The sequence below is a fragment of the Falco cherrug genome, chromosome 4 (genome assembly GCF_023634085.1).
Source record: "Falco cherrug isolate bFalChe1 chromosome 4, bFalChe1.pri, whole genome shotgun sequence".
Classification (NCBI taxonomy): domain Eukaryota; kingdom Metazoa; phylum Chordata; class Aves; order Falconiformes; family Falconidae; genus Falco; species Falco cherrug.
In genome coordinates, this window is record NC_073700.1 from 104,241,792 (window position 1) to 104,257,785 (window position 15,994).

A 15,994-nucleotide genomic window follows, 5' to 3' on the forward strand; every position below is an offset into this window, starting at 1 on the left:
GGTGCAGCAGCTCATCACATAAGGACATTCATTCACAGCTGATTTGTCTTCCCAGGTTGATGCCTCTAGGTTACAAAATGGCTAAAATCTGTGCAATGCCAATTTCAATCTTCTTGAGATACAGAAAAAAACTCTCATGCATTAGCTAAAATAAACATTTTATATTTAATTTTTAAAATGACAAAAAATACAGTTTCATCTTTAGTCTGCCATGGACATCCTCTAAAAGTACCCACCATATGAGAGCAAGTAAAAGTGCTATGCTTTGTAAGAGCACACATAACTTGTGGATTCTTTGAAATGCAATACTATTCACCATAAACTCCTGCAGTTTCTGGCAATTTCTATTTTTTTCTCTTTCTCCTACACTGTGTTACTAATTCCATAATGCAAACTATAATCAGCTGGTTGGGAGTTAAAATAAAAGCAAGGAAACCAGAACCTTTTTTCAGGAGACACAGGAAGAAGCAAAGGATTTGCAGCAGCGCCCGTTGGACCAGGGCTGACTGACAGGGGGAAGCCTGCTAACGATCCAAACAGGAGACAGAGCAGGTGAAAACATTGTCTCTGGATTGACTGATGAGTCAAGGAATTATGACCTCTCCTGCTCCTTCAACTGTGTGGTGATGTCTTCACCAAAACTACATGTTGCTGCCAAGGGAGCAAAGAACACCTCTCTGCCAGAGAGGCAGTAACCTGGCACCCCTGAGCCATTTCATGAATTGCACATGTGCCTTCTGCTGAAGGAGACAGTGCAGTGATGCCTGCAGCATTTTTATAAAGCCTTCCCTTATATTCCAGTATCATTCAATTCAGTATTTCTGTTTATGCTGTTTTAATCCACCCTCACTGCTAAGTCTTCCCATTTAATTTAATGCTTTCTTTCCAGGCTCTCAAGTTTTACGGTTAACAGTTTCCCAGGTTTAAGCACACCAAGTTCTGTCTCCAAGAAGACACTGACGGTGGAGCACTGACCTACTTAACATGGGAAAAAACAATCCCAAACGCAAAGTGTGCAACACTATCTGCCAGTAATCCTTCTTCCCACAAGTTTAAAGACAAAAAATGTTTAAAAATACAGTGTATTGAAAATGATACAAATGTAATACGCTTTGTAATCTGTAATTTCAAATGGTTTGTAAAGTCCTCCCTCAGAGGATTGGACTTAAATCATTCATTAACTTGAAGCTGATTGCTTTGTCCTGGAAAGGGGGAAGAACATGGATTTCTCAGATGTAACCCAATTTCCTATCAAGAAACAAAAGCAACCTGATGAAATTCAGTTACCAAAACCATCTAGTGCACCCCAAGCAGAAGTGTAAATAAATTACAAAATGAGCTCCTTCAGCAAAATCCAACTTTATGAGGAGTTTTAAAATTAACATTTCACTTGCTTAGAAGTTTTAAATAAGAAAGAAATAAAGAAAAGTAGGTCAGCATGTTTCCCCAGCATGTCTTACTGACTCCATTAAAACTGTCTGTCAGATGACTAACCATGCCTGTAATCCAACTAAAAGCATGTTTGCTTTCTGTTGCACTTTTTGCCAGAGGAAAGGAAGAATTCCACTTAGCTTTAACTCTGAAATTCAGGTAAATGTCTCCCAAAGTCAGATAATTTCCTCACATTTACTTACCAAATCTGTTTATATTGACAATAAGCAACTGGTTATAGGTGCACAGCACCGAGAAATGATCCCTCAGCTGATTAAATGCCCATCAGCCCCAGGCACTGCCTGTAGGGCTTTAAGCTACAACTTGTTAAAGTCAGTTTTCAGAGCTGTCGCCTGATTGACAGACTTTTCATAAGACCTAGATTTAAAAATTTAAGAGCTTTCAGAAACATGCAAGCATGTGAGTAAGTACTGGAGTAAGGTGAGATGGAGCAAACCCATTTCTGCTCACTTTGGGTCAAAGGAAATTGAAAATCCCAATGCCTTATCATCTTTCTTTTTTTCCTTTCATAGTATTAGCAGCTGAGTGTTATTCAAGTTAGGATAGAAAGGGTGTTATTTCTACTGGTTTTATGCCATCTAACTTTAAAAAAAACCTCCACACTTTCCATGCGAGTGCTGAAGAACTGGAGATTAACTGTTCTGATGTATTTTAAATTGAGCATGTGATACCAAGTCAAACTAAAAACAAATCAAGGCTATTTTTAGAGCAGTTCTAGGGCCAGCATCCCAGCAGGAGGAGCTACAACGTGTCAGCCGGCTTATTGTAGGCACAGCAATGGAAAACTCCCTCTGCAATAACAATTCATACAGCGGATGAAAGCAAGCTGTAAGAGCCTGACAGCAGCAGAGGGAAATCCATGGCCTCACCTACTTATGTAGAGATCTTCCTAAACTGTCTTTGAGAGCCTACTGGTTTTCGAGCGCCTGCTTTCCATCTTCCACACCATCAGCACATGAGTTCTCTCCACAGAGCGGCCAGCAGGAGCTTTGTTTCCTTCCCTTCTGCAGAGGCACCTATTCTATGCAAGACCATCTCTACTAAAGCGATCACCAGGCAAGCAAAGAAGTTTTCACATGCAAACCATCAGGAAGATGTACGTATCCTTACATGTTTCTTCCAAGAGGAAGGACCAAATACGTGTCTCCTCTGATACTGAGTCCTTCAGGCACATTCGGGTTGCTGCAGTTCAGACTTCCCAGAACTCTTGGGAACAATTTACTGCGTTTCTCACGAACCTTGGCTACTGTAGATAACATTTTCAGGTTGGCCTGACAACCAAATAAGCCATGTTTAGCTTCAAGGCCCAAGACACTGGCAATTTGCTCGTTCCCAGACTGATACTTATCTCATTGATATTTTTCCATCCTTCAGATTCAACGTTCAAAGGGAGGAGGAAAGATAGAAGAGAAACCACAAGGTGCCAGTATAGAAAGCATGACCTGCATGGCACAATGGTAATTAGGAGAAAGAGATGCATCAAAGATGTCCCGTGCCCCCGAACAAGAAAATGATCTGAATGAGGAATATGAAGCAGTGAACTGAGTGCATAAAGGAAGAATGGAAGCTCTCAAACAAAGCTTTTGAGGTCATGGGATTGGGGTCTCAGCAGTTATGTCTGCATGACCAAACAAGCGTGGCCTCAGCCCCGTGCTTTGGAGCACATGGACTGGGCAGGCACAGGCTACCTCTAGATTTCACATCTGCTCCTACAGCAGCATTGCCCAGCACAGCACAAGGCAGAAAGGATAACCCAGGGTTCTGCCTGCTGTGAAAGCAGCTGGGATACTAAACTCAAGAAGAGGCAAAGGCTACCTGCAATGCCAATGTGAAGGTACAGAGCCAGCGCCTTTATATGTATGATCGGGAATCATGCTGTAACCCCCGCCATGGCTGCCCCAAAACCAGAGTGGGGGACTAGGAGTAACAGAAAAAGGTCATGGAAACAACCAGATCCATGTTAAGTGGCTTTGTAAGAGGCACCCATCCAAAATGCTTTTACTGGGAAACTGACTGAAGAAAGCATGTGATGATCCCTAAAAACCCCCAAAGGTGTGAAATAACAATGGGAAGTTCCACCTATGTCAGTGCCACTAACTGTCTTCACAGAAGAGCCAGACCTCTGGAGAAGGTGGCACTTGGCAGGACTGGCACAGAAACCTGAGGTGCTAGCCTCATTATGGCATTAGCACTCATGGGCTCTGACAAAATGTGCTCCCTTAAATAAGAAAGAGTTCAATCAAGTCTGAGGACTTTGCTAGAGCCACAGAACAGTAACACACACTTCCCTGGAGTGTGCTGCAGGTGTAAGTAGAAAGTAGACTGTATGTGCATTACACTTTTTACTGGCTCTAGTTATCTCTGAGCTTCACCTATAGTGAAAGACAAGTTACTTGTGCAAGTACTCTGTACAGCTCATTCAGCTGAATTTCTTCCACAGGAGAAGATCACGAGGTGTTCAGGAAGTCCACTAGTATCTAATTGACACTTTCTCCTTTCTTGCAGCACATCTCATTCAGAGCATGGTCAGGTACTGCAGTACAAATGATTAGTATAATAACTGTAGAAGTGTCACAACTTTAATAAAACACCTTGTTAAGCAAGAACATAAGAAAGGCACACATTTAGAGTCGCCAAGGACTAGGATTGATGGATGCAGACAAAGGCTGCAGAGAGCACACAAGCCCTGGTAACTTCTGCCAGGATCCGTGTTGTCATAGAGACAGCAGAGCGCGATGAAAAGTTCACCACGGTAGCTATACCTTAGTGAATAAGTCTTAATGTAACTTCCAGCTGAGGACGTGTAATCAATCTCTGTATAGGCTTATTGAAGGAATTCCCTTTATGCTTACTCAGTCCTCAAGAGCCCAAAATGAGGGAAAAGGTTTTAAAATATATATTTTACTACTTCTAAAGACAAGCCAAGACCTAGTGCTTCTTTTGGATGGAGGTGGGGGGGGGAGGATAACCGTTTCTTTTGAAAAAGAAATTATGTTAAAAATTAAAAACTTGATAAAGACATTCAAGTCAAAAAAACCCACCCAAACCAATCCAAACCAAAAAAAGCATGGAAAGAGTAATCTAGAGCAGCCTGGCAAGACCGGCCACATGCAACGGTGTTTTCCCCCTTTCCCCAGACACTTCCCCCACAGAAGTGGCCGCAGCCCTGGCATCTCACTGCTGCTCTTTTCCCATCAGGTTCAGTCACCTCATTCCCCTTTACGCTACAGAACACAGGACTTTCCCTGCTCTCCGCTCTCCATGCCTTTCTCCCAGCGTTTCCCTCCCCAGTGGCATCCGACCCCTGGTTTATCTTACCGCAGGGCAGCAGCACCCCTGACCCTCCCCGGGTCCCTGCTCTGGGCTCCGTCCCACCACTTGGGAGGTACAGGACACTGGAGCTGATAACAAGCAGTGCAGAAATGGTGCCAGGCCTTGTTTATTGGCCGAGGTCTTTAATTCTTAGCTTACACAATTATGGGTTTTCAATGCAAGAAAGCGGGGAAAAAAATTTTGCAGCACTAGCGTGTTAAGGTTTAAAGTTACAGCCATTTGCGCAATGCCTGAAAAGCAATGAAATGAAGAAAAAGAGAACTTTAGGACACTATTCATACTTTTCCCTAACATTTTAGGATATAAAGATCAGACTAATTACCAAACAGTCTGGAGTTGAGCAGGGTTCACTAATCACACTCTGCTTGAGGAATTAGGAGAGAATTTACTTAGCCGCATCATGAAAGGTGCCAATAAATTGTTCAGCTGGAGAGTTAACATAATAAAAAAAATCATTTTTTATGTTATTTTCTTTAGCAGTTTATTAATTGCTGCCTGAAATACTTTTCTGAAACACAACGAGCTGCAAATGAATTCATGGGCTATTAATCTGCTGTACATGGCACTGGAGGGAAAGCTCATTAGGTGAGTTGATGCAATTACTGCTATTACATAACCATCTTCACAGAACATAGAGTAAATAATGGATAATAACATTCAATCTAAGTTGCTCCTTTAAACATTAAAGCTGGCAAATGAAAGCTAGGCAAAATCAGGGGGAAAGGCTAAAACACAAAACACACAGACTGCAAAAGCTGAAAAGAAAAGCAGATCTGCTTCTTTGAAGACACAAAACTGGTGCGAAAAGCCAGAGATGATGGGAAACAATGTGCAACAAGTAGAACCCAGCTCTCTACAAGAGAATTTAAGTTGTATATAAACCATTTTCAGTCACTCAGCATTATCTCTGGCAGAGGACAGACTGACACTAGAGCACTGTGGTTTTTGTAGCAGGAAGACCCTTCACGTTGGCTTTGCTCTCATCTTAAAAAAATCTACCCATCAGCAATACTGGGCTTTTGGCATTAACTTTTAGAAGTTCCCAATTTCTCAGCCTGAAAAAATAAATACAAACCTTCCTATCTGATCAGCAACTGAGAAAAATCCCGAATCCAACCTCAGTGAACAAAATGAAAAAACCTGTGATCTGTACAGCTTGGGCACGGTTTCCCCACTATCCATATACTCGAATTCCTAATTCATCAGTATTTTCACAGTTTACATCTTTCACCTTCAAAGCACTTACAATACAAGGTCTCCCAGCCCTTGTAAAAAACTCATCATTTTCACCTCTCAAGATAGGAAACGTAGTCTAATCAGCTTGTAGTGTTTAGAGAGAGGAATCAGTCCCAGAACAGAATTCAGGGTTTGTGATTTCCACTCTAATATTTAGCTCCTGCCCCTTGAGAAAGCAAGGCGAGTCAGCAGGCAAGACAACTGTGCTGGAATTTTTGAAAAAGCCCCCAGCCACTGTGTGGTATTTAGGCATCTAGCTAAAAATCTAGCTTGTAGCAAAGCAGAAACACTTCTTAAATCCAATGCTTTCTCCTGGCTAAAAAGAATAAAAATCCAGTTCAGTTCTGAGTAAAAGCATCTAAACAAAGATTTCACGCATTCTAGTTAATCCACTTTAAAATTACATCAGTGAAATCTGCATGAACTTCTCAAAGGCAACTATGCAGACTGGCTCTCCACTTAGCCACTCATTGGAGATGGAACTGCACTTCACTAAGGAGTCTGAAAGAAAATGAAACAGAAATATAAAATAAAACACAAACATGACAGTTCTTCAAGTCGATGTTTCCTGGTTGCCAATTTAAACCGGATTTAAAATAAAGTAAATCAATTCATTCTATTCTTCAGCAGCATAATGTAATCACGTTCCAGGAAGCATGAACATTTAAATATTATAAGACTTCGAAGGCTGTGACAAAGAGTAACATACATTTCTGTGCAAGTTTAAAAAAATACAAATATGGAGCACAAAAACTGGATTCTCTCCACTTCATGGTAATTCCCCTGCATTCCTTCCCTTCTCCCTTCCCTCCCTCCAGAGAGGTTAATTGTAAGCAGATTTACAAATCTGAACATTGCTTCGGTGCACTGAAGCAACTTGGAACAGTAATTCTGTGCCTTTATACACGGTATTTTGCTCTATTAGAGCTCACTGCAGATGAGGTTTACACCAGTTTCCTTGTAGCACACACTGGTACGTGTGCCGGGTGTGTGTCTGAGGGGGATCCCAAAGACCATCAAGCACAGTAACAGTCCTTGCATCCTGCAAATTTTATAAAAGAGGATGGAAGTGGAAGAGCTGCTGGGCTAAGCCGAGCAATTCTGGCAGAGGGAAGCTCCATTTTCTCCGCCATTGTACCCTGCAATAAATCCAGTTTAGGTTTCCTTTAAGGGCAGGCTTCACCTTACAAAGCGTATGTTCCAGCACCCTGATTGAAAGAGTCCATTATTGTTCAAGAGTTTTGCCCAGCTTCCTGCATGCTCCCTTAATTGCAGGAGGCAACACTGTACGTGTGACCCCTCACCAGCTACCGAGGACTGAGGTCCCTGCATGGAGGCAACAGTGTGCTTCTTGCTGACACCTGGGGTCAGGCCAAGGACGGTGCTTCAACATCAGCTTAGAGATCACGTAATAGAAGGGCAAAGGTTAGTTTCCTAAGGCTCTCCATCACATAATGAGCCACTGTCAGCCTTCTCACTTCAGCAGCAGGACAAAAAAAAAAAATAAAAATCCTGTGTGATCACCAGTCCTCTCTACATGTTAATTAAAAAAACTAAGAGGCTGTAAGGGTAAGTAGGATAAAAAGGTTTGGGGCGAGGATCAGAGCCCCGGCTGCACCTACACACTCCTGAGCACCCAGGCATGAACTGATGTGGGACAACAAACCCCAAACCTGATGCAGTGCTGGTGGAGGGGCTGGCTCCAGGCTGTGGCACTGAGAGCTGCAGCTCAGGCTGCAGGGACACAAGCTCAGGAGTCTCTGAAGGAGGGGGATTTGATGAAAGACAGCAGGGCTTTATTGCAAGTTTTGCCCTGTTGTAGGATGATAAGACAGTCAGCACTAAGTCGTTTCCCCTCACACCCTTTGTCTTGTCTATTGGAGCACAAACTTTTTGCAACAATGACTGCACAATGAAGGACAGTCCCTATACTAGTGGGATCCAGTTTCAGTGGGTCTTGCAGATATTATCACAAGGCAAATAGCTCCACTGCTGCCCTGGAGGCAGCCTTGCTATTGACCTCTCTCGATCAGATCTAGGTAGTAACATAGTCAAAGATAACTTTCTTTCCCCTACATGAACAAAACAACCCATAGAGAAATGCAAATTTGGTGCATTCCTTCATCATCTCACTTTATTCTTTAAAAGAAGATAAAAGCATACAAGAAATGCTCAGTATCTCTTCTCTTCCAAAACACTGTGCCTCCATTCTTAAAACCTTACTTATCACACTGGCTAGGCAGCCAGTTCATCTCATCTCATCTCTGATGTTTGCCTGTAAGGCTCATTAAGCTCAAAAGGAGTCACATATGCAAGCACTTTTGCATGCCCTTTAAAGGCAGAACAAATAAACACAGGACTGACTGTAGCTTTTAAGCCCAGATTATTCTGTATACTGAAATTCTGCATTTACTCCTCCTTAGCTCCTCCCCACAGACCTTGGGGTTCCTATTTGCAGCTGCCCACCATGATTACTCTCCCTGTTTGGGACTCGTTTGAGCATTGTATGCTTGTTTCTCTGTGAGATTTCCCTGGTATTTTTTCTGTCCTTGTTCATGGTTTTCATGTTACAAGGTAAGAGAACTGTAAGAAGACAGGAAAACAAAATGTGAATAAAGTACGGGGGGAAAAGAAAAACCTCTATCTGGTAAGAAAAAGCCCACTGACAAATGTGCTTTTGTTTACATAATGGAGTTGAAACCTGGAGACATGTATGAAAGAAGGTCAGATAAGAAAATAGTTTTTTAAATCTCTTAAGAGATGAAAAGCTCCTGTTTATGAAGGGATAACACGGTATAATTTCAGACTTAGTTCTTAAACCCAGAAGACAAGACACACTGCATTCAAACTGATGACATTTAAATTAATTTCTCTATTCCTTTGCAAATGCCTTCTACAGAAATGCAGCCAGAGGACATCCCTAACTTTTCCCCAGTATCCTCTGATCCCCCTCCAACCTGCTATCCCCCTTTCAGTGCCTGTAGTGGTTTGAGATAAAGGCAACTGCCAAAGGGCAATTTCACTCAGTTCACCCACGGAAATAGGCAGAGCAAAACCTTAATTCTTACTGGCAAAGCTCCAGCTACCCTATGGGAGAAAACAATCCGTCACCTAAAAGGCAGTAAGTCTTTATACTTTGCCCTAAGTAACTTTGGTTAACATGTTAGAAATACTGCTGGTATTTCCAAAACCTACTCTGATGTGACGTTGCAGTGTTTAATAGGATTACTACTTTACGTCAGCAATAAAATCCTTAAGAATTCAACACCATCGAGCCCTCGGGTGAGAAAAATGTTTTTTCTTCTCTTCCAAACTGCATTATACTGTTTTCATCAAGGAAAAAAGCTTCACATGCACAGATATATATGCAGTCAAACACCTATCAATAAAATCCTCCTCATTCAATCCTACATCTTTGTATTTAGCCTACCTTCTCCTTTACCCCTATCACGGTCTCTGCTCCAGTAAATCTATACATAAGAATAGGTAAGCGCACTTCAGGCACACGAGAAAACTAGAAAATCCAACAAGGATAGTGAAACTATAGTATTCCTAAGACCTCTTTCCCCAGTTGCTGGAAACTTGGTGGTATCCTTTTACAATAATCACAATTTCAGATTTCCATGAAAAGGAGTTGGAAACACTACGAAGTGTCCTAAAGATGTATCTGGCTCATTCTCTGCTCCTCAACACTGTTCCTCTGAGAGGAGAGGAAGGAGAAGGAGGGAGAGAGAAATAGGATGCAACCAGAAGGGACCAGTGTGGCTTTGGGACCTCTTTGGCTCCTACCCAAGTGCAGAGAAGGGAACTACTGGGAAGTCCCATGCAATTCAGGAAGGAGAAATGCTGAGGATGAGAACTGGTTTAAGTCACAGTTCAGTCACAAATCTCTCATCAGCATAGAATTTTTTTCCTCTGGTCTTAAAGACTCTCCAAGGAACTCCCGTGTGTGAATTAAAGATGTGGTGCTGGGCAATTTTTCCCTCTCTCTTATGCACACACTGCAAATTTCTGTAATGTTTATTACTGGCACTGACCTACTGAAATCAGGAACATCACTGGCAAGAGGTAAAAACCCTCAACAATCAGACAAATCACTACACCAAAGACTTTTTTGCTACTGCAATCACTCCAATCAAAACTGAGAAATCCCATAGGGATTTGAGAATGGCTTTTTTAGCTAAATTTCCATGCTTGACAGGGATATCAATGAACTGGAAAAAGAGAAAAATCACAGATTTCTACCTAAATATTTTAAAATGTTGATTCACAGGGCAAACCAGAGATTTGTAGAAAAGGAGAGAAAAATCCTTTGGGATTTTTGTGCACTTGGCAGCACTTTTACATAGTCAGGTATACTGCCCGTGCCGGTTTAGATTTGCCAGCTTGTGTCACCTTTCAGAGAGGCTCCAACCAGTATGAACAGAAGACTCAAGGCTGTTACACCACCAGTTTTGTAAAATGGCACAAACTGGCACTACTGCCAAAAGAAGGACCTCTGGCACAAGCACCTGCATTGGTGTGAGGGAGAAGGTGTAAGGCTGAAGAAGGCTGCTGCCTGCTGCACAAGAGCCTGTGGGAAGCCCTTGTGAAATGACATCCTGGGCTGACACCAAGCCCAGCCAAGCCATACGCCAGTCTACAGGGCAGAGGGAGGACAGAAACCACGCTTAAGAAGCCAGCGCTGTTCCTCTTACACCCGTGTCCCAAGAAGCCATTTCTAGAGCAGATGGGAAACAACCCAATCGTAAAGCACTTATCTTGTTGGTTTGTTCTTTTAGAACACCTGGTGAAAACACCCACACAGGGTGGCCATGCTGCACTGGCAGCCTGTTGCACTAAAATCTCTTAGCTGATGGCATTTAGGCTGTGAAGTTAAGGACTCAGAAGATTGTAAAGTACAGGTCTGAAGTTGTGTACAAAATTCCTATTCCTTTCCCTGCATATGAATGCAGACACTGGCTTCAGTCACATAATTGCATAATATTTTTCTCCCTTGGGATTGCCACACATACATAGGATGTGACAAACAATAAATTGCTTCTGAGAACAACTTACATTCTTTGGACATTCCCACTTCAAAGCACTTCTGTAGTCTGCAGTACTGGCAGCGATTTCTGGTAACTTTATTGATAACACAGTTTTTATCTCTGTGACATGTGTAAACCATGTTCTTCTGGATACTCCTGCGGAAAAAGCCCTGAAATATAGAAAAAAAGAAAACAAATAAACTTTTGAGCTTCCCATAACCCTTAGAGAACTAACATTCCTTTAAAATTACAAAATAAATTCAAAGTTATGGCTGGAATATGGCGTCTTTAAAGACTCAGTCCTATTATAATTTAGTACTCTTCCGTGCAACATAAGACTCATCTCTTTAATAAAAACTAATTAAATAACACAAACTAAGGCCAAAATAAACAAAACTAGAACTAGTAAAAGCATTCAGGAAATGAGGTCCTAGATTTTACAAAAAAGCTCAAATAAAAATGATTTGGGCTTATAGATGTAGTAATGACTTGGGTAAACAGCTTTCCTAACAGATACACTTGAAACTCAAACACTCATCCAACAACTGACAGCCGCTCTCAGCCTAAAGGTCCTGCCTATTTTTGTTACTGCAGAGATTCTCTAGTTCGAAGGCTGCACGTAAAAAGCGAAATAATTTGAAACCCAGGTCTCTTAGTTGCTGGAACTCCTACAGCAATTAATGAGGCTTCTGCAGGTGGAAGAGTTCCAGCATCAAGTTACTGAGTTGTGAACTTGTAAAAGTTGCCAATTACAGCATTTTTTTCTTATTCAGATACAGCTGTGAAAATAATCAAGTAATTGCAATGATCTTGAACAAAAACCGAAGAGAACTAGAGTCTGGTTTGTACTTAAGGAACACCATTTGACTGGATTCCTCCTTCAGCAAGTAGAAGAGAGAAAACCAGCCATAAATTACAAGGTTAGCTGGCACAGACAAAGGGCAAAAAACTAGTTAATTTCTTTATCTGCACTAAAACCCAAGCTTTAGATAATATCATATAATAATGAAGGAAAAAAACGAGCAATACTTTAAGCATTTCAGAGCTCAACTCACAGATATTCAGCGAAAGTATTTCTGCAATAGACATTTGGAAATTTGACAGCACTATTTAACCCTCTCACTCAGATTTTTAAAATCATTTCAGCAAGGACCAGGGTCAGATTTCAGTCAACATCATAGCATTATTGAGGAATAGTTGGCAATTTATTATTTGTTGGAGGGCTTGAGAGGTTAAAACTCTTCAACCGGCCATGTTTACACCCTACAGGGAAGTGGTAAACTTGATGCCGCAGACGATAGCTCTGTTGCCCACAATGCATTTGGCTAAAGATGCAATCACAGTAAGCTATAAAATTGGCTCTCCTAGAAGGACTCACTGAGATATGCGAGTAGTTCAAAAGCCAAAACCCCTATCATTCAGAGTTAACTGGGAGAGTTTCTGGCCATATGATCAGGGAGTGGCAGGGCAGGCACAGTAAGGGCTGGTCGTAAATTCCTTGCACACCCAACATGCTGCAGATGCTAATGTTATGAAAATACCACAAATTCACTCAGAACTGAAAAATGCCTCCTTAATCACGTAACCCCTGGCAATAGTTTTCTGCAGCTCTTGCACAGGCAAGCCTCATCCTGAGGTTAGCTCTTCTGATTTAGAAGATCCTTAACACTACCATCAAAGAGGTAAATAAAATCTCTTCGCTTCTTTCTTTTCCTTAAGCTACTGGGCACAGAAGGAAAATTTAAAGCTATTTGTTTAGACAATTAAAACCTTTTAAGTTATCAATAACACTGCTATTTTATATTCCACACTTTTGATCATTAACACTCCTTGTATCTTTGGAATGGAAAGTATGGCAAGTGTGCGTACTTTTGTTTACTTGCTGAGAAGAAAATGTATGGTAATACTTCACTTGCTGCTTTCTTGCTTTGGTATTTCCCATTGTGACGCCTGGCTCTGTAATAATTGCTGATGATGCTAACTAGGACAGCGAGGGGTTGATAGCATCTATTTTGGTTTAATTCAACAGCCAGGAAGTGTGAGCTGTGCTGGTTCAAGGGTCTCTATATGGCTTATTCGGTCACTGCTTTTTAGTTGGAAAGAGGTAAGGGACGTCAAGACTGGTAGCTTCCCCTGCAGTCACCCCAGCTTAATCAGGAGCTGCACGTAAATTAACACCCGCAGCCACTGATGGAATAACTGTCCTACCACCAGCCTGACAGAGCAGGAAACAAAATGGCCCAAATGAATAAAAATGACCCTCTCGTGCAGCAGCTGTCTCACCAAGCTGAAAAACTGGAGTAATTAAAAAAAAAAACCAGCCCCCAAAGCCTGCTTTTTATGCGCATATGCTTTGGGGCAGAGGCTGCTGTGCATCCATGCTCAAAAGCCTTCCAGTTTACAGACACAGGCACTATTTGAAATGAAATATGAGCTTCAAAAGTGTCACTCAATACAGGGAAAAGAGGAAAAGGCCTCCTCCAAATACACCTGTACTTCACCAAAATATGAGCAGTAGCTAATGGCACCCACTGTTTGATCACTTGTTCTGATATTTAGGTATTCAGGTTCTGCATCATTTTAGCCTAGTGTTTAATTACAGCGCATCAGGAAGGAAAGCAGAGGAGGCTGTCTCAGTCCTTACCATACGAAGTTAACCACACAGCCCAACAGAAAAAAGGTGATCCAACTTCTGCAGACAGCAAGTATAAAGCATTCATGAAGTCATCACTAATATAAAAGGCTCAGGAAGAACAAACTCGGAAAAAACAAATCTGCAGGTGGAAATGGAGACTATTTTCTTCAACAGCCTAACCTCCACAGGCACAGAGTGAAAGAAATAGATGAGGATATTAATTGTGGAAGCTCAGACTGTTGTTTTACAAATTACTTTTTAACACCTGTATTTGATTTTCTTCCTGGAGTTACTCACAGAATAGAAATAAAAATGAACTTGTTTACATAAAATGTTCAGGTGAAAAAAGGCATAACGTGGCCCTGCTCAAAACTCGGAACACATTTCTCAACAGTATGTTACTGCCTAGTGCCCAAGTACTCTTCCATAAGACAACACTGGGATACTATTTCTAGCAAGGTTTGTGGCAAGCTCATTTTAAAACCTCAGCAGTACGTCAGATTTGATCTTTAAATTTTCCTCCAGACAGGCAGTAAGAAAAACACCCACATTATAAATATCATGTCCTGTCTTTGCATACAAACCCCAAACCAAAGCCATCATAGGGGGAGTGACAGGAGCTCGAGCAGCAGTGGGCGAGGAGCATTTGCTGGACGCTGGGGCTTGATTTCCCATTCCACCTCTGTAAGCCTGGTGCCGCGCGGCCACGAGTTTTGGGTGGCACTGCAAGCAGTCATACTCAGAAACATTTCCTGAATCTGGGCTAAAAAACCAGGCAGTCTCCTGTCTGTCCCTCTGTGGGGGTTTGGACCTCACCTGCTTTGGTTACCTGCAGCTCTGCAGCAAGAGAAAACCCTGCAGGACACAGGGATGGGCAGAACAGGTACTTGCTGCCCAGTTAAAACGGAAAAGCACATTTAAACCATTTCAAGGCTGGGCTCCAGATAGAACAGGTATAATAACACTGGCCTGTTAGAATAACAAAGTTAGAAGCAAGCCTAAGTTTTCCTCCAAGTGCTTTTTGCCAAATGACTTCCATCTGATCTCACAACCCCAACAGTTTCTTCAAAACCAAGAAAATCCAAATGTGACCTAACCTTAAAAAGTTGTCAGAAACTTCAGAGACAGCAAACCACCACTGCTTACAAATGAATCAATTTCCAGTGCCTCCTGGCTCTTGGAAAACAAGCTACTACATATAATATATTCACCTCAAAAGGAATCTGTTTGGCTGAATATTTACATGACCAATTTTTTATGCAAATTTTTTAGCATCCTGTCCAAATTAACAACCTGTGACAGGAGATGAGATGCTTCTGTGCAAAAAACAAGCACAAATGGTTCTTTCTTTGTAATTTAAAATGCCTTATGAATATATATAAAAAAACCTTCATAAAGCATTACTGTCATATATAATTGTTTTCGATAGCACCTACAAAGTACTTGAATTTAAAGTAGAGGAAGCTACTGAAGTCCTATCAGAAACAGTGATTTGCTCTAACGTTCCTTTTATCCACAACTTTTGAAAGGAACATAGATCTTGTGGTTTTATTTTAGTGAAGACAAACAAAGCTTTGCAGAAATCACACTTCTGAATTAATTCCATTCTTCTGAGCTGGTTTTATCAGCATCCTTTACACAGAGCATTTTGGACAAACATTTCAATTTTTAATCTCATCTTTTCTGTGCACCACACCACACTCCGCCCAGGCCCACCAATCTTGTTATCTTAATGGATGACAGATAGAATATCACTCTGACCATGCCACATTAGGTGTCCTCATTTACCGAGTGCAAGGAAAAAATGCTGAGTATAAATTATTCAGAAATCTATTGTATCAGCGTGTGTTCTCTGAGCATCCACCACTGGCAGAGCAGACAGATTATTTTTCACTTTTAATTGTGTTGATATCTTATCTGCTGCACTGAAAGCAGAGAGTGATATGTGAAACCATATGTATCAAGCAGCAAATAAACCCAGTTTACTAGGTCTATTGCTTAGAACTAAATAACCTATTTAGTCAATCTAACTTGAACACAATACCAAAAAACCCTACCTCATCCCTCGCACCACTTAACTTTGTAGTGTTTGCCGCTGATTGTGTCAAATTAAAGAGTTCAGTACTGAGCAGCAGTGCCCACAGCGAATATTAACTATTTCAGTAATATTTTGAATGCCATTATGCCACTGGCTACCTGAACACAAAGGAACTCATTAAGGATGAGCCTTCTAGATAATGTCAAACGTTTAAGCTTATGAAGTCTTACAGAATTGTGAGCATGAACTGCTACCCTTACATATTTGATG

At 41.5% G+C, this 15,994-nt stretch overlaps 1 protein-coding gene across 7 annotated transcripts in view; it reads right to left on the reverse strand.

The window, feature by feature from the left end:
* The window catches only part of RARB (retinoic acid receptor beta), a 334,498-nt gene that overhangs the window by 36,300 nt on the left and 282,204 nt on the right, over positions 1-15,994 (reverse strand). For all 7 annotated transcript variants that reach the window (XM_055706733.1, XM_055706735.1, XM_055706734.1 and 4 more), the window contains one exon: positions 11,080-11,221. In XM_055706733.1, the coding sequence (XP_055562708.1) occupies positions 11,080-11,221 (142 nt within the window). The remainder of the gene's footprint in view (positions 1-11,079; positions 11,222-15,994) is intronic.